This window comes from Aptenodytes patagonicus, chromosome 8 (assembly GCF_965638725.1).
Source record: "Aptenodytes patagonicus chromosome 8, bAptPat1.pri.cur, whole genome shotgun sequence".
NCBI lineage: Eukaryota > Metazoa > Chordata > Aves > Sphenisciformes > Spheniscidae > Aptenodytes > Aptenodytes patagonicus.
This window is the reverse complement of record NC_134956.1, coordinates 7,399,037-7,422,287: the sequence shown is the minus strand read 5'-3', so window position 1 is coordinate 7,422,287 and position 23,251 is coordinate 7,399,037. Positions and strand designations below refer to the sequence as shown.

The following is a 23,251-nucleotide window of genomic DNA, read 5'->3' as shown; positions in this document are numbered from 1 at the left end:
TATGTTCAGTGTCATCTGCTGAGGATCTGGCCAAAGGTTTTAAAACTTCCCTTGTATTACAATTGAAAAATTGTAAATTAATCTCATTGGGAGGGAAAGTAAAAGAGGTGCTGACCTGAGCTAAACCCTGTTTTCTTTGCAAGAAGAAATGACAGCATGACCTGCATCCTGTCTGTCCTGTGTCCATTCCCGTACTGCTTTTACAGCACACTGTGATCTGCCTGGCTGTAGATGTACTGAACAGTGATGTATTTACATCAGCCCCTTTGACTTGTCTTCCTGTTCTTGTCAGCTTTGATAAGGAGTTTCTTTTTTTAAAAAAAAAAAAAGTAACACAAAATGCTGCTGCTTCTTGCTTGAATGTCTCTGATTAAAAAGTTCACTTCTGCAGTATTAATCTTCAAACATACTAAATCTTAGGTGGAGAAGCAGCAACATGAGGAAAAGCATGAAGTTGTGGTTCAGAGCAGACAGACTACAAACTTCTGTTTCCTGCTGTCTATCTGATAATGAAGGACATTTAGTAACTCGGAAAGCTAAAAATTGATGTGGAAAAAGGTGGGGGGCTATGAAACTCATTAGACCAAGAAGGCGCTAAAGAAAGACTGGCCAACACTGGAAAAAACCCACCTAAATAGATGCATAAAGAGTAATAGCCAGTAATAGGTGGTAAGCTGGGCACTAAGCCCTCGTGCTTCAGACCTTAAGGTCTCTGAGAGGGGATGACGAGAACTCCCAGCATCTCTAAAGTTGTTGACAATGCTGAGATAGTGGGATCCCAACTCTCACCTCTGTCATGCTGTTCTCAGGCAGGCGCTTCAGCACAATCCTTGGCAAACTGTTGGCTATAGCTTTAGTCAAGCACATTATAGGCCCTTTCTATCCCTTATAGATAACAATATGCTAAGGATAAGCAGCACCACCATGAGAAAACACACTGCCTCTTCAGTCATGCTGATGTGAGCGGGTGCTGAGTTTGAATAGCTCAGCCTGTTTGTTCAGACATCTAATTCATATTGAATATCTGTAGGGAATTTAGTGCCTGACTCTCCCAGTACAATCCCAGAGCACTGGGTGCAAAAGTAAAACCAAGAGATGGGAATGTGTAGCTGGCTTTCACTGCAGGAGCATGTGTAAAGGAACTGGGAGTCAATAGCAATAAATAGGCCAGGACTTAGAGCATTTATGTACTGACATTTGTACTGGTGCCCTTCTAGGTTTTGAACTAACAGGATGTAAGCAGCCGTGATAATTTCTGCCTGAATCGCACAACAACATTGTGCTCAGGCAGCTCTACCTGTCTGCTTGGAATTGGACCACTGCATGTGTGCATGTATGAGAGAGATAAACAGACTCCTATTCGCTGTGTGACTCTTCTGGTTTTTTGCTTTTATCAGCAAACTTCAAAATTCCTATTCCTTCCAACTTGCCAATAGAAAAAAAACTAAAAAAGTAGGATTGTGTCTTAGCCTCTGCACCAAGAGCCTCAGGGGTGTGTTCAGTAAGTATAGTACAGCTGGCCCTCTTCCTACACACAAGCACTTCTGGCTTGGTCTGTTTAATCCTTTGCTAGTACCTCTTCAGACTCACAGCCTTCTCACACACTTATAATTCAGAGCAAAGAGACTTTATGTTCTTTCCCAGAAGAGTGGAATGAGCGTCCATTTCTCACTGTGGATGTAACCAAATGGTCAGCTCCCACAGAAGCTGTGTGGCAAGGTAGACTGGATGTAAATCATTTGTCTTGACTCTGTAATTTCTGTAAAGATTGCTTAAACAAAAGATTTCAATAGCAGGAAATTGCCCAAGCTAGCCAGGGCTGCATGCATTTCACAGAGAAGGGCTGGTGACCCAGCATTTTAAAATGCAGCGTGTGACACAGGCAGGGAGGCTGGAAGGGTTCGTAGCTGTATCCTTTGCCTTTACCCAGGCAACTTTTTTTCCCCATGGAACAGGTTGAGTAGTTTTTGCCAGCAGTTTCTCAACTCTGAATGTTAATGTGTTCACAGAAAAAATGCCAGGTCTTAGATAAGTTACTTTAGAGGACCCAACCTTTCATCAATGCATAAAGCAAAAAGACTGAGTGAGGAGAAAATCCTGAGCACTGCTGCTTGCCAACAATCTGCTGATGATTTGGGAGACTGAGACCACAAGGTAAATTATTAGTGTTTTGTAGAAGTCATCTGTGTCAGGGCCAGAAGTTGAAGGTGATGCTTCTGAGACCCATGTCTGTGACTTCAACTGCTAAACCAGCCGCCTTCTGCTGTGTGGGCAGGAGACACTTGACTGATAAGTCAACCTCTATGCTTTCCAAAACAAACAAAAGCCCGTGTGCTAAACCTCACAGGTAAACACACTGGCAGACAGTTGGCAACTCCTACTGTACATTTTAAAATTGGATTTGCACAATCCTGTTTCAATCAAACATTGACTAGGATGTGAATGAAACCCTTCTACCCTGCCTGCACAGGGCCATTTGCATGCTCTATCATCAGATCCTTACAAATCTTGCCTATAAATTTTCCCTTTGATGAAGGGGTTTTTTTTCGCCAGTTTTCCTGTCTCACATACTCCTTTAATTGCTAGTGACATAGCAAGTCCTGTAGCTTCATTCTTAATGCACTACTGGATATTTCCTCTGTAAATTCTGGACAGTTCAGAAGCAATCAAATGTTGAGTGCTCTGACAGATCTCAGGATCTTGCTTTGTGGGACTTTGGGGGATTGAAATGCTTTGTGCAGGTGCTTATGTATATAAGCTGGTCTTATAAGGAAATGAGAGAGGGACCTGTTCTTTTTATTTATTGACAATTTTGAAGGGTGTTGGACAAAACAGTGGAATAAAAAAATTGATCCAATGCATTTTGCCTCTAAGGCATAAGCTTTTTATTGATGTCATCCATGAGAAAATCCATCTATCTGCCTAGGACAAATCCATCTATCAGAAGAGAACAGGAACAGTATAAGTGGAGCAGTAATTTGTGTTTATTTTGCCCAGTTTTGCTCCCTGTGCTGTTTCCATGCCGGTGTTCCCATCGTTGTGATACTGCCAACTGGACTGTCACTGTGAGCACATTGGCATCTTTCCACTGTGCACTGAGCATTATTAATGGCTCTCGGGCACCCATTAATTTGGTGGTGGTTGGTGCTTCGCCTTCTTACTAATTCCCAGAATCACGTGGATCCAAAGTTGATGCAGGTTTTGGTGTTCCAGATCCAGCAGCAGTGACCAGCAAAGTAAGTTTCCATTCTCTCAGAGCAGTTCATAGGCAGTGGCTGAAACATGCTGCCTATGCCGCTTGATCAGGAAAGCAGCATCTGATGACAGATGAGCTTTTGATTTTTTCAGTTTATGCTCTGCTGCTGTACAATGGCGCTACTGAGTGTTTGCATTTTTAGCCTGTATATTGTTGTTGTATTGCTTGCCTTTAAATGAGGTATGGTCAGATAAGGAAGCTGGCTGTGAACCTTTTGATGTTGCTGTGAATCCGATTTATTTAATTCAGACAGGAATTTCACTAAGCCTTCCCTTCCTAGTTTCCTTGCAGTAGGTCAGATACAGTGATGATAAGCAGCAGTGGAAAGCCTCGGAATCAGTCTTTGTGTGTCCTTTGTGTGTCTTTGTGTGTCCTTCTTTCCCGTACCATTTTCAGTGTTGAGCCATTTAGAAAACGGTCTGAAGATTCATTAAAAGATGCCCATGCCTCTTCAAGTGCCTCAGGGTAAGCTATTTTCACCTTAAAAGCTTATCAGCTACCTGTGGATGCCCAGGACCGGCAACTTAATCCCTATGTCATATAGCCAGCTCTTGGAAAGCCCATCAACAAGCAGTCAACATCCTGCCTGTTGTAGCTGCATATGCCCAACAGGTAGCATGGAGCAGAGAAGCAGTCTCATTATTCTGTTTACATGGCCAGTCTAGTACCATGACTGTAGGTAAAGAAAGCATTGTACAGCTTCCATACTAATGTCCCCCTCTACAAGAATGTCCCCACTGTCCATTTGTGACTTTGCCATCCCACCAGAACTGGTCCGAGCTATGTTGCCTTGTTTCACAGATCTGCAGGGTACCAAATGGTTTCCAGAGCTGTGCAAACCCTCTGACCTTGACAAAATGGCTGTCTGTTGGGCAGCGATGGTCCCAGGGCTGCAGTTGTCCTGTAATGGGACAAGCGGGCTGAGTCATCAGATTGCGTTGTGGGCTGGTACTTCTCACACGGGTTGCCGTGGATGGTTGTGTGCCTTATCTGCTTCCTGTTAGTGCAGGATATATAATAGCGCTTGCGGTTCATCATGCTGGCTGTCTCTGTAGGATGGAGAAAGAGGTAAAGCACAATTAACGGCACTAGTAAGTACAGCAGTTCTTATATACTTTATATGTTAGTATGCATATCTTTGTGTGTATGCAGGGGGCAAAAAAATATTAATGCTCTCAATTATTCATGTAAACACAAGAGTAGCTTCCTATCCTGGTTTCATTTAGGCACCTTCATGTACTATTAATGGCTCAAAAATGAAAAGATACCTCATTGCTTAGTAGGATTTGTTACTGACAGAAGCAGTCTTTAGACTGCTCAGTACAGTGGGTTCTCTTGGCAGCGTAAGGAGACAAAGTCCATGTAAAAATCTGTCGATAATCAATTCTTGGTTGTTTGTAATGTTCAAAAGGAGAAATTCAATTGCAGACCATTCCTCAGGCTAGCATGGATTTTTTTAATCCCGTTTTGGGACTTTCCTATTCTGAGTGCTATGGAAGTGCTCCTTGGATTCATCAAGCTGTCAGCAGAGTGTTTGGAAAATGATGTATTTTGCCACTGCTGCCATAGCACCTGAAAAATGTGATGCTTTTCTTGCTGAGAAACTCAAATATTTTAAATAAATCTCAAAGCCTACCCAAAGTGCTAGATTGATAGGATGTGCTTACATTATTGCTCTGCTCGCATTGCTTTGTTCATGCATACTTTTGGATAGGCAATTGTCGAGTCTACCTTCTGTTTGAGGTGTTGTGGACGTATTAACATCAGTGGTAAAAGGAAATTAACTTACCCTTCATGAATTCATGGTATTTAAGTTTGCCCATTGGATTTGCCTTCAGTTAAGCATACAGTTAACCTCTTTTCATTCCAATTAGTTGAAAACTAAGGATTTCCTTCCTTCTGTTTTGAACTGATATGTAAGAGGAAATCCGCAGATGTTCCTGTTTTGAGTAAACCTTTTACTAAGGAGTTCTGGTTGTGCATTTAAAAAAAGAATAGAAAGAAAGAAGAAGGTGGTATTGATTCAGACATAATGCTAGAAGTAACAGATCCACTTCTGAAGGCTTTGCAGCCAAAGAGCACAGTGCGAAAATGCTCTCTCCCTGTTTACTTTTAACCTCTGGTTTGTCTTGGATCTGATTCTTAGTAGGCGGTCTTATCTTACAGAAATTGCAGCCTCTATCGCCACCCCTTTTGTGGAAAGGGTCCTGCTTGTAAAAGCATGAAAATGCATCCTCCTGGGTTGTTGTTTTTCTTCTTAGCAGCATGCTTCACTCCCACAGCTGACTGCCAGAATCAGAAGGTAAGTCTGTGAGGCTTTGTTTAAATGTTCATAGAACAGTTCTTCATATTTGGATGGTTGCTTGTTATGAAATAGTCTACCACAAAACTCCTTTTTTCATTTACGTTTAGTTAGGTAGAGAATAACATCCATAATTAAACTTCAGGACTGTAAGGTATCTTCTCTGCTTATGGGTGGGTATGTGTGTAGTCTAAACTGAGGAGCTAAAAATAAGGTTGAAGGGAGCTGTTTGAATTTTAGATCAGATTAAAATTGTATTTATGGTCAGCATTGAATGCAAAAGTAGCAATATGAAAGGAATGGACATCTTTGTCTTCTGCTGTCTTCAGTACATGTGATGGGAACTTAGCATCCGGCAGGACAGATCCATAAGTTTCCCAGGAGAATTTTATTACAAAAATTAAAAAAATCTCATCAAATTGTTGCTTTGCAACATGGTAAATACCTTTGTTTCAAGTTCATTTCCCAGCAGCTCCCCAGTGAGGAGTGTGGAATACTTTCCATTTTGTTTCAGTTTTGTTTCGATTTTGTTGGATTTCTTTTGATTCCTTTATCTCCATTCTTGTGTTTAGCAGCAGCACCTAGAAGAATGTATGATGCCTTTGTAGATCTGTGGTCTCAGCTCCGTGGTGAGGCATCCATTTTCTGTAGGCTAGAATTCACACTAATTTGTCCTGTATTGTCTTCTGCCATCGCCCTTGTTGTGTCCTGCTGTTGGAGGAATGAACTGGCCTACAAAGTCAGAAGTTGTGTGAGGCATTTGGAAATCTTATTCCCTGGGGATCTGAGCTATGGAATGCTTGTCTTGCCTTGAATGACAAAGAGGGGCCTTGTGGGGAGTGGACAGACCTGTGCTAAGGAAGGTGCGTGTGAGTCTGAAAAACTAAATTTAGAAAAAGCCAGAGCACTGAAAAGGTGCTTCAGTGTCAGAACTTTGGGTGGAAGCTTTTGTATAGAGTCTTTCATAAAAGGGCCATAAATCACTAATAAGCATGCAAATAAGGTAAGAACCTCATGAACCTTTGGGCTTGTAGGATAATACAAACATAATTTGAAGTGTCTCTACTAACATTTTTTGTTTGGAAGCGTGGGTTCCAGGCAGATGGGTTCCAGTATAGTAGTGTGTTCAGAGGCATGGGCTCACATCTTCAGCTGGTGTAAGTGGACATTTTGGTCTCTTGACTTTGAGACACTGTGTTGATTTCTATAATCACTGAGGTGTCTGGCTTGGCGTGAAACAGTTAAAGTATCAGGTAATGAGTACCCACTCACAGAGAAGTGAAATGTTTTGAATCACCTCTGGAGCAGTTTATCTAATCCAGGAAAAATAACCCCCTTTTAGAGTTTTTTCTCCAAAAGGTTCCCTCTTTTTGGAGAAAGAGAAGAAACATTTGAAAGGTTGTAATGGGAGGTAAGGAAAAACAAGGGTCTAATGAAGTCTTCTCCGATAGTTTAGGATGGCCATTGGATTTGATTGCAGTAGAAGTGCTGTGATTCCACAAAAAGCCTCCATTGGCTTGCAGGAGACTTGCAGGGGCCATCAAGAGAGAGAAGAAAGATTTTGTGCTAGCTGTTTTTCAGTGATGTTGCCTCAGGGCTCTGATTTGATGGCTCAAACATGACAGCAAATCTGTTAGCCTGATTTGGTTTTTGTATACCTCTTGGTATGGGCTGGGGAAGATGCAGCAGATGTGAGAAACATGGAAGTTTTTCTGCTGGGAGGAGGCCAGTCCCAGGCTGTGCTGGAGGAGGAATGGAGGCAGGTGGGAAATGAGGGGAGTGCTCTCTGGATCCCTGTACCTCCAGTGCTCTGCAGCTGAGATGGTGGGAAACACCCAGGGCAACAGCAGATCTTGTGTTATGTGATCTCTGAGCTTGATTGTTCATCCTCGTGCTGAAAAGTGTCTTCCTTGGACAAATGCGAAGGGTTTGTGTGTCCAGGAGCCGCTGGTCTGTTCAGCTGAAGTGTTATTGAGAACTTCTTGGGAAGGTACATGACTATAATGACTCAAGCATGTGTCTACAGCTCTGTTTTGTAAAGGGCAAATGCACTGGAAACTTGGTGATTCATTAGATAATGTCTGTTTCCAGAACTGGCTCCCAGGATTGTTGGAGCCGAACACTGACGTCCAAATGTGTTTTTCTTTCTTCCTTGAGGTTTTGCCATGCAGAAAGATTTATGTTATGGTTTGGGAGGAAAAGATAAAGGGAGAAAATGAGGGGAATGAAACTAGCCCTTAAAAAAACCTCCCCAGCTTATTCTCTTGAGGTGGAATAAGAGAAACGTGAGCACTTGAGAAGTAAGGGACATCTGTGTCAGAGTGAGAGGAGGGAAGGAAACACTGCAGCATCCAGAAGCTCATATATGTCTCAGCTAAGCACAGAGGGCAGCAGCTGCTCATGCACATGCATGTGTTTGAGTGCAGGGAGAGAGCACAGTCCAGCCCTGGCAAGACAGAGCTCAGTTTGGACAGAGGCACCCTGCCTCTTAACTTCTTTCAGCTGCAGCTAGATAGTCTTCTGCTTTAAAAGCCTCCTTTAATTTTGGACCTGTTTGAGAGCACCAGTCTTCCTTTTCTGTTGCTTTGTACCTGAAGTGCGATACAATCCAGGCTCACAACATCATCTGATCAGAACGGTGACTTTTTTCACCCCCTTTCCCTGGTGTAGCCACCATGCGCCTCACTGACTCTCGGCCCACCAGGCAGCATTGCTGCATCACAGGGGCAGATATTCCGTCTCGCTGCTTCCTCTCCAGCATCTTCAAACTTAGAAACAGTGGTCACAGATGAGCCCAAGGGAGCAGTGCATCATTGTTTTCCATGAGGCTGTGCCCCAGGAGCCACCTCTGACTCAAACTCTTGTCTATCTTTCATCCTCTCCAAAATTTGAGTATCCAAACTGTTGCATTTATGCCCCTTGATTTCCTCTTCTGCTTTCCTACGAAGCAAAATACTCCAGAAAATGACTGCTTCATCAGTTCTGTCACTCAAATAAGAAGGGAAATATTTTTTTTATTATTTTCCACACAGCTGTTTTCTTCCTCTTTCCTCCTGCCTGTTACTGCTGACACAAGTGTATTTCCTTGTAAAAAGGGGAAGATCTTACTGGAAAGCTGCCTAAAGCTCATGAAGTGTCCCGGGAAGGTAGGGTAGGGGGGATTCCACAATAACTGTCTTGTCTTAGAGGCCTGCAAGTAATTAAAGATGCCAACAGGCAGGAGTGACAGCCCTTCTCTCCCAGTGTCCATCTCCATTTAGAAATGGAGCCACATTGATGAAGGAAAGAGAAGGAAAATGGAATAATGTGTGAATAATGGTGTCTTCCTCCACCACCATGACAGAAAACACATTTAATGGCCCAACTATGTCTGACAGCCAACTCCTGATGCCTGGAAGTAAAGATAAAAGAGGAGATCAGAGAGTTTTAATTTAGTGTTTTGTGCTCTACTGTTTGTGTGGTCTTTTTCATACGGATAGGGTCACTCAGACACCTGATAAAGGTTTGTGGGGTAATTCTGACATTAATATTGACATTAATATTGACAACAACAATTCATGGGAAGGCATCCACCTCTGTGTTTCTTCCTTGGCTGTCTTCCCATTCCTCTTTCTGAGGCATTGTCTCAGTGAAGGTAAAAGCTGGGATCTGATGGGACTAGAAAGGCAGGAGATGTACCGTTCTGTCAGAACCAGATGCCTGGCTTCAACTGGCTCCTTTCAAAAGCCCAGCTTTAATCTGGAGCCCTAATTTGTACTTGAATCAGCTGGTTGGATGGGCTTCTTCCCTACCCCATCAATGGCACTGCTGATCTTTTGAGACAGAGTACTCCAGAGGTAGCACCTCGTTTATCCATCCGTATTGGCTGTCTTCTCCGTTTTGCTCCATGAAAAAGGGGAAATCTCCTCTGACTGCACTGTGTGCCAGTGGGGTGGAAATGTAAGGAACAGCAAAGCTGATCTCTGTCCTGCTGGATAAAATTAGTAAAGCTGGTGCTCACAGGACATGGATAGGTGGATTTGGTGGATCTTAGATTGGTTTTGAGCTGTTTATAATGCAAGGAAGAGAGTCCTTGACATAAGAGGTTCCTTGGGGTTTCTGCCACCAAAGGAAGTGGAGGTTACTGTACAGTAAGGAAAGCCCCAGATGCACAGCTAGAAATTCATATCTATGTGAGGGGCCACCACAGACAAAGGAATTACTTTCTTCATTGGGCAGCATTCTTGCATGGATGGCTGCAGAAGATGGATCCATGAAGATAAGAAAAAGTTTTTTAACTCCAGGCAGAGGGAACGTGGGTGTGAGTCAGGAAACCCTTCCAGGGGGATGTCCCTGCGGACCTGGGACTTGAGGGTTATCTCTCAGGAGGTTTTCCTGACAGGGTCTGCTGGCTATCATCTGGGAGGGCCTTCCTGAGCTGTTGATAACTAATGGGAAGCCATGGGCTTCCTCCCCTTGCCTTGAGGCAAATGTATGCATTTGGGTTTAAGTTCAGAGGAAGCAAAGCTGAGATTGCTGATGGGAATCCAAAACAGGGAGTTCTGGGCACAGGAGAGCTGCTGCATTAACAGCATTTTTGAGGATTGGCTTAAAAAATCCCAGATCAAGGCCGCCTCCCAAAATTTGATCTAATGTTTTTATTTTTAGAAAATACAGTGCCTGTAGAGGCACAATTGAGGTGAGCTGTGGGTTTTTTTTTTCCAGTGGGTGACCTTTTGGGGCAAACACAGCTCGTGCTTCCCAGCTTTTCTATGCCATCATCAGTGACAAACATTGTCTCTTTTTAAAATGAGCAATGAGGTTTCCATGCAGTGGCTTGACTCCAGGAGTTTAGGAGTACAAGGAAACCCTTTTGGGGTAAAATCATGAGCTTTAATGACAAGCTGGCATATGATGGTGATTATTTGCTCTGAGGCTGTACGTTTTTCATCTGCTCTGGCTGTGTTTCATTTGGAGAAGCAGAGTTGGTGGGTACAGGGGTACAGAAAAGCCCTGTGAGAGGAAGCCTGAACGCCTTTAGTTATTCTGGTTGGGTGGAAGGACTCATGCTGAATTTATCACCAGCCGTGTGAATTATCCAAGTCACCTACCTGATCTTCTTGCCAGGGTTTATGGGGTCCTTCTCACCTCGGGTCAAAGCATCAGGGCGAATCCAGGTGGTCAGAGAGGTGCAGAGCACCTTTCCTTTTAATCCACCCCCTTGCCCCCCGCACCTTCTCGAAGACAATTGCCATGAAAAATATTTGTGTGAGCAGCTCCTGGGCTCTGGGAAATAGACTGAACTAACGCATTTGGTTCTTCAGACCCGTGAAACAGCAATGAAACCACCAGTGAACTGGATCATATCGATGGCATGGAAAACAGAAATGCTGTGTCACATTTTAATTCAGTGTCTTCTGGCAAGGGTTATTAATTTAGGGCTTGTCCTCACATACCACTACCACATGTTTGCAAAAGATCAGGTTAAATTAACAGTGCACAGTTATGATTATTTTAGAAATGGTTAGAATTTTTGCTGTGAGGCGTAGGGGAAAGATAAGATAGCTGTGATCTGCCCTGTTGCCTTCTAGCTGATATCCAAGTGGAGTAGCCTGCAGCAGCATGGCATGATGGTTTAGCCCATACGAGTGGGTGGTGTACCTCCCAGCAGCTGCACTGGTCACTGCCCTCCCCAGTGGTAGCTAAAGAATGATGCAATGTTGATAAAGATATTAAAGGTTGGCAAGATGAGTGGCTAGGGTAACAATTTAATTTTGGGCTTATTTCCATTCTGTTTTTTCTTTTTAAGTTAAAATCCATGCGATGCAATGTCAAGACGATGTTTACCTTGAATACAGCATGTACTGCTTGTGCTGCAGCACCTAAAATGTTGTGTCCAAGAGGCTGGTTAAAGACCACCCAAGGATTAGGAGTGAGGGACTGCAGGTAAGGCCTATTTCCTAACCACGTTAAGGTTTTGATGCAGCCCTGCTATGCAAGGAGTAGTGTCTATGCCTTCAGGAGAGCACATGTGTGTTTTCTGAGCTCTAAAGATCCCAGGAGTTTTGTTTTCAGATGCATAAAAATGGATTTATGTCCCCTATTTTTGTTGCTTTTGTCTCCTTGCAAATCCCATGGACTTTTTGCTGGGCAAAAATATATATACAGAACAAATTACATGATAATTACCTCTAACTTGCCCTAAACAGCCTGACTTTGCTAATCCTGCTGTAGCAACTTAACAGAGGTCTGTCTAGTGTAGAAACCTGTTTCAGAGCCAGAATCCCATAGTGGATTATTAGGAAAATAATGTAATGATAGTCCCCCATGTATATCCTCCCAGCTTCCAGCAATAATCTCCTGAACTTTTTACCTTCCTATTTGCCTTTATGACAGTTGCTTGTTCATGTGTCCCTTGCTCTTATTCTGTTGAGCTTGGCTCTAATAGGAAAAGGGTGAAGGAAAACTGAATTTACCAGGAAGTTTTTAAAAAATGAAACACTATAGATTATTGTTTGCGTATCTATTCAGTAGTGAATGTTAACAGTTAATATATAGCTCCATTGTCTACTGTTTTCTGTGATTCACTATTCTGTCGAAATACTTTAAAAATAGCTGTAGCAGTTTTGCAGTTTATAGCAGTTTTTGCACAGGCACACGTAGGAGTCAGACTGAAGCCAAGCAGCAGTGCTATTGAGACAATTTCCAAGTTCCTTTTGGGAAGGATGTTGTGCCAAAAATAAAATGAAGTGTAAGAATAATGTGATTGTATGCAGCTTTTCTGAGTGTTATCTGCTCTTGTGGTGGTTGTTGGACAGACCCAAGAATACTTCTGTACTGCATACGTGCAGAACAAGAGACACTGCCATCAAGGGCTTACCCTGTATGTAGAGGTGATGGATGAAGGGTTGAAAAGAAGATGCTTCTTTTGGGGATTTAAGGGGTTTGTCCAAGATTGCGTAGAGAACCTGTGAATAACACAGCTATTAAATCCAAATTTCCAGCATCCCAATCTGGAATCTTTAGTGCAAGACAGAAAGGGACAACTCCTGCAAGGAGACTTTGTTCTTTCAAGGTTATTTAAGTGTGAAGTCTAATGTTGAGTCACCCTGGAGAATCCTAACTTTGTTTCTATGCTGTCTAACCCTCCAGCACCCAAGGTTTCTGTCCTGATGCCCTCAGACTGCCCAGGGTCCTGTCTCTCATCCCATCCCTGGCAGATTTCTTGTAACCGATCTTTGAGGCTCAAATCAATGGGCATCCTTAGCAAAGACATAACCCAAGTGCAAACTCCTGCATGCATGTATGGCGAAGGAAATGAGTGCCCTTCCTTCCATTCAGAGTTCAGTGCACTGTAGTGTGATTGCTTAGAAACCCTCCAACAGGCGTCTGGTATGTTTCTGTTGTCATCATGAATCTTGGATTGTTCTTTTTAAGATACACTGTCAAGTTAGGAGAAAATACCCTTTCCCAGCCAGGATGCCATCACATATGTAAGAAGGAAATTGAGGAGAAGAAGTGCTGCCCAGGATTCTGGGGTACGGAGTGCTATGGTAAGTTTTTCATCTTTTTACAACACTCTCTAGCTGTTGAATAAGTCAAACCAGTTTTAACAGGAGGCATTAAATATGCATTGAGGTGATTAATTTTCATTATTCCTCAAACACTCACAAGGTCTCCGTTATCTGTCTGGGAGGTTCAGAATATAATGGGGAAGGAATCTCTTTGCTTCAGATAAGTCGAATCCTCTTACATTTAGCACATAACATAACCTCCTTTGGTGGAACTTCCTTTTGTCTCCTCTTTAAAAATAAGCTTTTGGAAAGGGATGTTTTTGTTCCTCTTTAAGAAAGTTTCCAAAGGAAGAGGAAGATATTTCTTTCTGATGTCCCTCTAGTCTGCAGTGCATGTGCCACGTGTGCTCCTGTATAGTCTGGAGTTAGTCAGCCATTGAGCCACAGAAAATACTTAGCAACTCCAACCCAAGGTGAAAATAACCGTCCCAAAGCTCCCACTCAGGTTTATGCCAAGTAAATTTGTTTCGTCTTGTCTCAAAAAGCCAAAAGCAAGACCTACTAAGTTAAACACTTCTCATATAATTGACTGATTGCTGGAATATGGAAAGACACTCTCCAGCCCTGCAGAAAATGGGAGGTCGTTTGAGAGCTTGAGCCTGTTCTCACACAGAAGTCGTTTGAATAAGCAATTGGCTTCATCAGAGGAATCGCACGTCTAAAACTTTCAGAAATAGTCCGCAGAATTTGGAGGTACCTCACTCCAAAGATGTGTGGACCATGTTTGTCTGGGCACATTCCCAACTTCACATTCATGAAGTCAGGGAAAGCTGAAAATGCTCAGTACCTTTGCAAAGTAGGCTACTGTCTGTCCTGAGTTTCAGAACTGCCCTCAGATGTTTGATACCGCCTCTTGCTGATGCTAGCAGCAGTGGCTCAACTGCAAAACATATTTCAGTGCCTTTGCTGAAATTGAATTAGTTGTGGCCCATTGGGACTTCTCCTTAGACTTTTAATAAAAGGCTTTTCTTAAATAGCAGCCAAATTGCTCCTTGGTGCCACTCCTGGCCATATTCACCAACTCTGGGCCACCGTTAGGTGTATTGGATAAGCAGGCAGGGACTTCACTTGTGAAGTGGCCATTGCTTTTGCACAACTGGAATGCCTGGGGGAAGAGAAGATAGAAAGGGGGATACAGTGCTGGTTGTTCAATCTTAATCTTGTCTGGCCTGCCTCTTGCCTGCTAGAGTGTCCGGGTGGCTCTCAGAATCCCTGCAATGGCCATGGGACATGCTTGGATGGTATACAGCAAAATGGGACCTGCATCTGCAAGGTCAGTGCATGATTTATTCTGAGGGTGATGTGCTTTTGTCAGAGGGAGTTGTATAGCATCTGTGCAGATGCTTTGGATGAAGGCTGTCCTTCTGCCTGGAAGGTCATTAGCAGCTTCTTTCATTCCAGCATCAGCGTCTGTGGTTTTCCTGGAGGGTTGGTGTGGTCTGCAATAGCATTAAGACACTGTTGGTGAGGGTATGGAGTTGGGAAGGATCTCTAGGGAGGAATGAAGAAAGAATTGCATTAATTTAACCCTCTGATCAGTTGAAATAATCAGTGTCTGTCTGTGGCTGCAAGAAGCCCTGAGATACGTGGCTCGCTCTCTGCACCTTTTCGAGACTTAGATGATATACTTCCTGAATGAATTGGTCCTGCATCTTGGCAGGCAGATCCTCCCTCTCTCAGGAAAAGCAGGAGAGACCAGAAAAAGAACTTAGGACAGGTGTTTATTTTTTTCTTTACAGCTCCAGACTTAGTACAACAAAAGCATAAACAATTCCTGCACATTTGAATTGTATAGAGCAGAGTTTCTAAAATTTTTAGCTTAATGGATCAGTATCAGACTTGAAACTTTCTCTTATGAACTGTATGTTTTTACAGCATCCTTAATTAATAGCATTGTGAGCTAAAATCCTACCTCTTGGGCCCTGCTTTGAGAAAAGTTGATTTTGGATTTAACTCAAAGACACCTTATATCAATTAAAATATATGCTGGAGGTCCCCAAGTCCTGTAAAATCAATGTCAAAAGTTCCATTGGCATTAGTGAATCCCAGATTCCCTTTTCAGAGAGATATCAGAAGCCAGCTGGTACATTCCTGTCTGTTTGTGATCAGGACATTGTTTCCTCAATGCCCACCAGAGTTTTGCTGGCGTTTTGCATGCCCTCTGTGTGTCAGCTTACACTGTGATCTTCTTTGCCATGGGGGCTGATTAATACTACTAGAGCACCGAACAGATCAGTTTTCTTCACTGTATTGCTTCTGCACAGAAAATCAGAAATGGGGAGAAACTTTGAACTATAACAATGTGTGGAACAATGCAACGATACAGAAAAATTAACATCTGGGACATTTTGGGGCCTTTCTAGGAGCAATACAGTGGTTTTGCCTGCCAGAAATGTCGAGATGAAAACCGTTTTGGCCCAGACTGTCAGTCAGGTAAGAATGAGTAATTCAAGTGAAACGTCCACAAAAACAACTGAGAGCAAGGAAGGAGGAGGGGGAGATAGAGTGAGGAAGGGTACTGGAGAGGAGGAGAGGGTGCCAGCTGACAGTGTTCAATAGCAGGTGTCCTGGCATTTTGTCTTTGTGCCCTTCTCCACTGTCCCATTAGACAAATGTTTCTCAGTCTTTCACTCAAATCAGTCTACTTTTCCTATTGTAAATCTCTCTCTCCCCTTACCAGGGCTATCCCAGTTTCCTCTCTCTTTTTAGCCAGGCTGTTACCTACATCCCTGAAGCGACCCACACTCACTTCCCAGCTGTTTTCCAGACTCCTGTAACTGCCCCACTTGTCTCCCAGCTTCTTCCTTGTTGTCTTCCCTACGAAATTAATACACACAGTGCTGCTTCTCATGTATGGCATTTTTGGAAGCGATTTATGACCAGTGCAGCCTGGCTGTTAAAGGAGCCCTTTTCATAGAATCATAGAATCGTTTAGGTTGGAAAAGGCCTTTAAGATCATCAAGTCCAACCATTAACCTAGCACTGACAAGTCCACCACTAAACCATGTCCCTAAGCACCACATCTACACGTCTTTTAAATACCTCCAGGGATGGTGACGCAACCACTTCCCTGGGCAGCCTGTACCAATGCTTGACAGCTCCTTCAGTGAAGACATTTTTCCTAATACTCAAGCTAAACCTCCCCTGGCACAACTTGAGGCCATTTCCTCTCGTCCTATCGCTTGTTACTTGGGAGAAGGGACCAACACCCACCTCGCTACAACCTCCTTTCAGGGAGTTGTGGAGAGCGATGAGGTCTCTCCTCGGCCTCCTTTTCTCCAGGCTGAACAACCCCAGTTCCCTCAGCCGCTCCTCATCAGACTTGTGCTCTAGACCAGCAACCAGCTTTGTTGCCCTTCTCTGGACACGCTCCAGCACCTCAACGTCCTTCTTGTAGTGAGGAGCCCAAAACTGAACACAGTATTCGAGGTGCGGCCTCACCAGTGCCGAGTACAGGGGCACGATCACTTCCCTACTCCTGCTGGCCACACTCTTTCACTCCTGGTCCAGCTCCTGGTTCCCTTGTATACACACAGGTGAGATAGGTGTGATCTCGGTGGCTGTGCTCACATGACACCAGTGCTGGGATCACAGATGTCGTAGGCTCTCATAACACTGCCTCCTTCCACACTGGCTGCAGGAGACTTAGAGGAGTGGGAAGTTAAAACACGTGCCTGAAAAGCTGGTCTAGATCTTGCATTCAAGGCTGCTCTTACAGGGCAGTACTTTGCCTTCTTGAGCCCAGGACACGCAGCTTGCCCTCTGTAAGCTCTGACTGGCATGGCCTATTTTTAAAAGGAGCTACATTTGCTGTGGATTATTAGTGGGAAATCAGGGTGCCAAGTCCCAGGGCAGTTGGCCAGCGTATGCCTGGAGCCCTGTGCACTGCCTTGTAGCTGAAGGTCAGGTTTGTCTGGACTTTCCTTGCAGTGTGTGACTGTGTGCACGGGGAATGCAACAGCGGTGTCACTGGGAATGGAAGCTGCACGTGCTATGGAGGCTACACTGGCCCCAGGTGTGACCAAGGTAAATACATTGGTGGCTGCAGAGGGGCTGTTAGAGCTAAACTATGATATGGGCTTGGATGCATGTGTCCCAAAAGGAGTTGGGGGGCAATGAATAGCTTGGGAATGTAGAGGGAAGATGATCTGAGCACTGGAGATCTAGACAGAGGGAAAAGCTGGGGTCTGCTCCCTACTCCATGACAGTGGCCAAGATGTACCATCTCTTGGTGCCTCTGTTCTTTCTCTGGAAACCAGATAGATCCTTTCTTCTCTCTAAGCCTTACGGGACCTGACTACCTAGGCTGCCAGTGATTTAGAGCTGCCCGCACTGCTTATATCCCCTGGCTTTTGTGTCAGCTTGGGGGCCTCTGGAAACCACATTTGCCTTCGTTTCCAGATATTTTGTAAGGTAAGTTGTATCTTCCAGCAGTGCCCTGCATGCTCAAAGGAAAACTGTCTTTGCTGTGTGATTCTAGAGCTTCCCCTTTGCAAAGGCATGACGTGTGAAGCCAACAGCGAATGTGTGGTGAGGGATGGGACAGCGATGTGTGACTGCAAGCTGGGCTACAGAAGAAGTGGGAGCACTTGCCAAGGTGAGAAACTTCTCTGTGACCCTAAATGGTCCCGTTTGGAAAAATCTCATTGCAATGGTATCTCCAGATGAATTTGATCACTGTGAATACAATGCCTACTTCAATGCAGAGGCTTAAGAACCTGTTTTTTAGGAATCCCTTTAAGATTAAGGACTAAGTTTTTGGCGCTCCTCTCACTTGGTCCTGAAAGCAAGAAATGAATTAGAGTGGCAGATTCCATCCAGCACTCACTTATAAGTCTGTACTGAATAACCATGATAACGGGATATTGGTAAGTCTGTACCAGTTGAAATAATAAGGCGTGTAATTGGAGGATTTCTTCACTGATTTCAAATTTAAGTTTGTGAATTGGTTTTGTTAAAAGAAAGTCAGTAAGATGCATGTGATTAGCTAGCTATGGATTAGCTAGCTATTTTCACTGGCTTTTTGCAGTTTTTGCTGACCAAACTGCAGTTTCATATATCCTCAGATATGATGGAAATTCAGAAGTAAATCCAAGCATCCTCTGTCACTCACACTTCTGTTACTGAAGTGACATGAAGAATGTGTCATCCAAATTCCTCAGATTAAAAAAACACAAAACATCTGCTATCTAAAATTATTTCATTTTCCTGGGAAATTTTAGAAGTTTAATAGTATAAATTCCTTATACTCCATTCTTTCCAGGCCTTTTGCATTCTGCTGTGCTGCAGTAAGTGCTGTTTTGAAAACAGAAATTCGGTTACTCTTACCTCTCATCTCTTTAATTGCAGCTCAGGATCCTTGTGCTGCTTCTCCATGCTCCGTCTTCGCTGTATGTAAGGTTCTTGGACCACGAAAGTATCAGTGTACCTGCAAAGAAGGATTTCAAGGAGATGGGAAGATTTGCCAGCCCATAAACCCTTGTGCTAACAGCAATGGAGGCTGCCCAAAAAACTCTACAATTTGTGTTTACAGACGTCCAGGAGAGGTAAGGGCAAGAACAGCACGTCAGCAACCTGTAAGGGTCTGAAAAATGGCCAGGTGAGAAGTTCTTCAAATGACCTCACCATTGTGTTGGTCAAATCTGCTCTCCTCACCTTAGATTTTGTAAAGGGAAACCAGACAGCTCTTTTGTAGGGTAAAAGATGATGAATGCAGCTCTATAATCACTGTGTTGCCTTCCCTTAGGCATCTTGTGTTTGCAAGCCTGGGATGAGTAGGAGAACTCCTTCGTCTGAGTGTTCTGTATTTCCCAACAATTGCCGGCAGTATTTTTGTGACGTGACTTCCACGTGTGAAATTAATTCCCAGGGGAATCCTAGGTAAGCCAGTTTAAAGATTGCTATTAAAGAAGCTTATTCTGCAGCTAGAATGGAAACTGAGTTTGGATGAGCTGAATTTTGAAGAAACTGAGAGCTAACTGAGGAGAATGGGCCAGAGTCACCTTTTGAGAAAAGCCTGATTGTAACAAGGCCATTGAAAGTAGAGTTTTACATCGGTCATTGTAAATTTTGGCATGTGGGTCACGAGATGCTTTAAATCTGGAGCAGCAGAGTCTTCTGTGATGTGAACTGGAGATGTAGCTCCCCAGGTTGGTGGTAGTAGTAGGGTATTATCAGTTAATAATCAGTCATTAAAAGGTAGACGTGTGACTCTTGTTTGCTCACATTTGCCCACATTTGATTCTGAGGGCTAAGTCTTTGGCTCTCCTCCCACTCAGGCCTGTAAGCAAGAAATGAATTAGAGTTGCAGATTGACAGGGAAGGGGGAAGTTGAGGGAAGAAACACCAGACCTCGTTTAGCCCTCTGGAGCAAAACACCTAGAAGTTGATACCCCTTAGATGGGAAATATTGCCAGATCTAGGATCATTTTTGCATAATGGCCTCCCAAACACCAGAGAAAGCTTCACTGAGGATTTTGTGTGTTTCCAAGAAAAGGTGGAGCTTCTCTGAGAGACTGAAGAGGAAAAGAGCAGTCCCATCTCCTTGACCCTTCCTTCTCCAGTGCTGCTAAAACTGTTAGCATCCACTTGGTCATTGTGTGCTCTAGGCCAGAACCGAAATACAGTGGCTTCCCTTTCTGAAGATATGCTAGCAAAGTGCAGGACGCAGTGTTCAGCATAGTCCCTGCCTTAGTATATCTGTTCCCCAGCAGTTGGCACTCAGCCCTCTAAGGCTGGAGTAATGTCAAATTCCTCCCCTGCATCACATGTCTTTGCATCCCTGAAACAGAAAGAGCAGAGCCGATACTTGGACAAAACCCAAACAGGAAAAACCATGGTTATTGGCCAGTGATCTTAAGTAGTCTCTGAGTAACGACTGTAAATCCGTGTGAATCAGGATGGAGATTTTCACATGTAGATAAGCTTTTCTGGAAAAGTCATTAGCCTGTCTGAGGCCCTCATTAAGACAAACCGCAGCTAACTGATGTGCTTGAGCTGGCACTTCTCACTGAAGCTGAGGGGTCACATAGGAGCTGTTTGCTAGATTTTCACTTAGCCTGTGGTTTTTACACGTTACCTCATATTTTCAGATGCTGGAATGACTGGTACTGACTGAACATCTAGTTAGAAAGGTGTCCATAAATATATTGTGGCTATCTGTACCCTGAACTCTAGAGTAGACAATTCTTATGTTGATTGTATCTGAGAAAGCATCTTCATTCTCTTTGGGTAGGTCCAAGTTTGCTTGCATTCCAGAAGCGTGCATCTCTTTTCCTATCACTTAGTTTAGGCAGAAGTTACTAAGCTTTTACCTACACCTTAAAGCTGGGATTTGTCTTTCAAGTGTAGATACTGACATGTTGTTCTACTCACATTTGTTGTATGTGTTGCGAACTGTTTTATAATGGTTTGTTATGTTTCATTCTTGTCTCTTAGCTGCGTGTGTAAAGAAGGGGAGATTGGAGATGGGAGAAGTTGCTATAAAGATCTCTTGAGTGAGATAAATCAGCATAATTCGCGAGGAAAGTTTGCTACGAAATTAAACGTCGCCAGGAAAATGTTTGGTAAATGTCTTTTGAATTTGTTTGGGGAATGGAGCAAACGTGGGGACAAGAGTGTGTCAGAAAAGGCTAAAAGCCTTTCAGCATAATAGAACTATTTTGCAGTGTATGACCATGGGCTGCAAAATTAAACACATCACATCTCTCAACTCATATTACCAGTTCTGGATTGTGAATTGAGGATACTGTTGCAGAGAGCACTGTGGATGAGCATTACGTATTTGACGGTCCTGGTGAAGGACGTACCGTACCTACAGAAGAAGGAAAATGTGCCTTGGAGGTGTGATTCAAACCCGTTTGTATCAAACCACCAGTGTGCCTCCACCTGCAGTATCTGTGTTGAAGGCTCAGCACTTTCAGCTGTCGCTGAGTTTTCTAGCGGTGATGCTTGAGGCTGGTGTGCCATGGGTCCTCTACTTAGTAGAACATCTACTAAGCCCTTAAACAGCCTCCTTGCCAGCACGCACGTGTGAGTGGCTATTATAGAGATGAAAAGGCTTTATTCCGTGCACCATGGTACTTTCTGAGAGGAATTGCTTCGCAAAGCATAGAAGACTGTTTTAGAACCCATCTACTGCAAGCGTGGGGAGTGATAGCCGCAAAGGTTAATTTTTGCCTCACTGTAATCCAAGGAAAGAATGAGAACCCTTTAGCTCGTATCAAAGCATATTTATGTTAGATACCTTCTCCAACTCATCTTCTGCACAGTCTTCTCTATCTCCACTAACTTGACAGAAGCACAGAGATAAGGCTCAAAGCTCAGCTTAGCTTTTGTGAATACCCCTCCCTGCTACATTATCAGTGTTGCCAACACTAATTTTTTGCATATGTTTTCCATAATGGTTTGTGCTATGGGCAACCGCATGAAGATCTCTGGGTTCCTAACTCCTGTGCAGTGGGACTTAATACCTAATGACCTTTGTTGATGTGGATTTTATTGATGGGCCATTGACAACTGCGTGAAGACTGACAACTGTGGGTTCATAGCAGCTTCTCAAGACGTAATTAGTCTCAATAAATCCTGATGACACCCAAAAATTAGTTGTTTCAAGGGGAAGACAGAGGACACTTGGCCCAAGAATAAGGTAGTAAGCATGTGGAAACAAAATTGTTATGAATATTCTGCATATTTCAGCAGTGATTCGCAGTGGACCAAAGTCACCAGCAATCCTTCAGAAATCTTGTGGACAAGTGCTTAAAACTAAGAGCAACCAAGCTGGGCTGTGATAGCAATACCAGACTCCCTCTGGTTCCTTGTAAACAAGTACTAGTTACTTGCATCAGGCCAAAAATGTGTAGATTGAATTGTGCTATTAAGAAGAGGAATAATTATTGCTGGAGTTAAACCACATGCCAAGTAACTACTTCACGTTGCCACTCTTTACAGCTTCTGGTTGCTCAGTGTTGCTGACTAAGTACGGGCCTTTCACAGTCTTTGTACCATCCCTTCTTCCGATTCATGACAGAATGGAATTTAACGTAAGTTTTCTTGGCTTTAGCAAATTTTTGCTGTGTTAGCATTCTTTCCTGCCTGAGTTCTGCAGCCTGTAAAAACTGATTGACACATGAGAGAGGAACTTTGGAAGGCAGTATTTATAGAAGCAATCTCTTGGGAAGACTCTTCATTGTCTGGTTAAGTTGCAGTCTCGTAGAGGATGTTACATCCCTTGCATTATTTTTAAAACCTCTATCTCTCTTTTCAATATTGACAGAGTTTGTTAATGTCAGGAAGTGTAAGGTTTTTTGGCCATTCTTCATTTAAAGCTCAAACCTCCTGTGTGTGACTATTCTCAAAACTTTAGGTGGCTTTTCACTACTTGAGGGTGGGGTTTTCAAAAGGGGCTGAGATTTGCATCAAAGTATTGGATTTTGGGTCTATGGCTCTAAGATGGGGGTATGGTGTCAACTTCTTGAGAAGAGCTCATTTTATTAATGGGGACAGCAAGGATGGCAGGGCTGGAGAAAACTGCTGTGGGAGCCAGGGCAAGAGTTTGAGAAGTCTAGGCTTCAGCAAGTAGGTCCTGCAGGTCATATTATTATTTTATTTATTTTTTAATTAAATTGTGTTAATTTGCAGTAGTTTTTGCACAGTTAAGCCTACAACCAGGCTCTCCATCATTAGGATGAGAAGGTATATAAGCCATTTTCCCAGGACGGAGCTAAAAGTCAGCACAGAAGCTACAAATGCAGCTCATGCAGTAGGGATTTTAATTGCATGCTAGGCAATGTGCCTGTTGTGTTTCAGGTGGCAGCTAGCTTGCAGCTAGCACTCAGATATGAGAAGGTAAATGTCTTAAAAATAACCCAGGCAGACCAACCCCATTTGAACATTACATTTCTGACTGGTTTAGAAATACCATTCCTTTGCTTGATAGCAAAGCTATCTATGCAGCAGCAGTAACTCACATCGAGTCTAGGGAGCAACTCCTAACCTACAAATCCCAGGGACATTAGCTGTCTCCTACTACCTTGTCAAGCAGAGGTTTCCACTAACACAAGTCAGGCCCTGTGCCTAAGTCATTATGGTAACTTCTGGATTCATAGAAAATATCAGGAAAGGCCCCTGATTTATCTAGTC

General features: G+C 43.4%; 1 protein-coding gene across 1 annotated transcript in view; it reads left to right on the top strand.

Moving 5' to 3' along the window:
- The first annotated feature begins 4,297 nt into the window (after window positions 1–4,297).
- STAB1 (stabilin 1) overlaps window positions 4,298–23,251 on the top strand; it is a 61,363-nt gene continuing 42,409 nt past the window's right edge. The window contains exons 1-12 of the mRNA XM_076346182.1: window positions 4,298–4,347; window positions 5,423–5,558; window positions 11,347–11,483; window positions 12,975–13,090; window positions 14,299–14,384; window positions 15,475–15,544; window positions 17,042–17,137; window positions 17,592–17,708; window positions 18,461–18,657; window positions 18,858–18,991; window positions 20,549–20,676; window positions 22,061–22,152. Of these exons, the coding sequence (XP_076202297.1) occupies window positions 5,478–5,558; window positions 11,347–11,483; window positions 12,975–13,090; window positions 14,299–14,384; window positions 15,475–15,544; window positions 17,042–17,137; window positions 17,592–17,708; window positions 18,461–18,657; window positions 18,858–18,991; window positions 20,549–20,676; window positions 22,061–22,152 (1,254 nt within the window). The 5' untranslated portion in view covers window positions 4,298–4,347; window positions 5,423–5,477. The remainder of the gene's footprint in view (window positions 4,348–5,422; window positions 5,559–11,346; window positions 11,484–12,974; window positions 13,091–14,298; window positions 14,385–15,474; window positions 15,545–17,041; window positions 17,138–17,591; window positions 17,709–18,460; window positions 18,658–18,857; window positions 18,992–20,548; window positions 20,677–22,060; window positions 22,153–23,251) is intronic.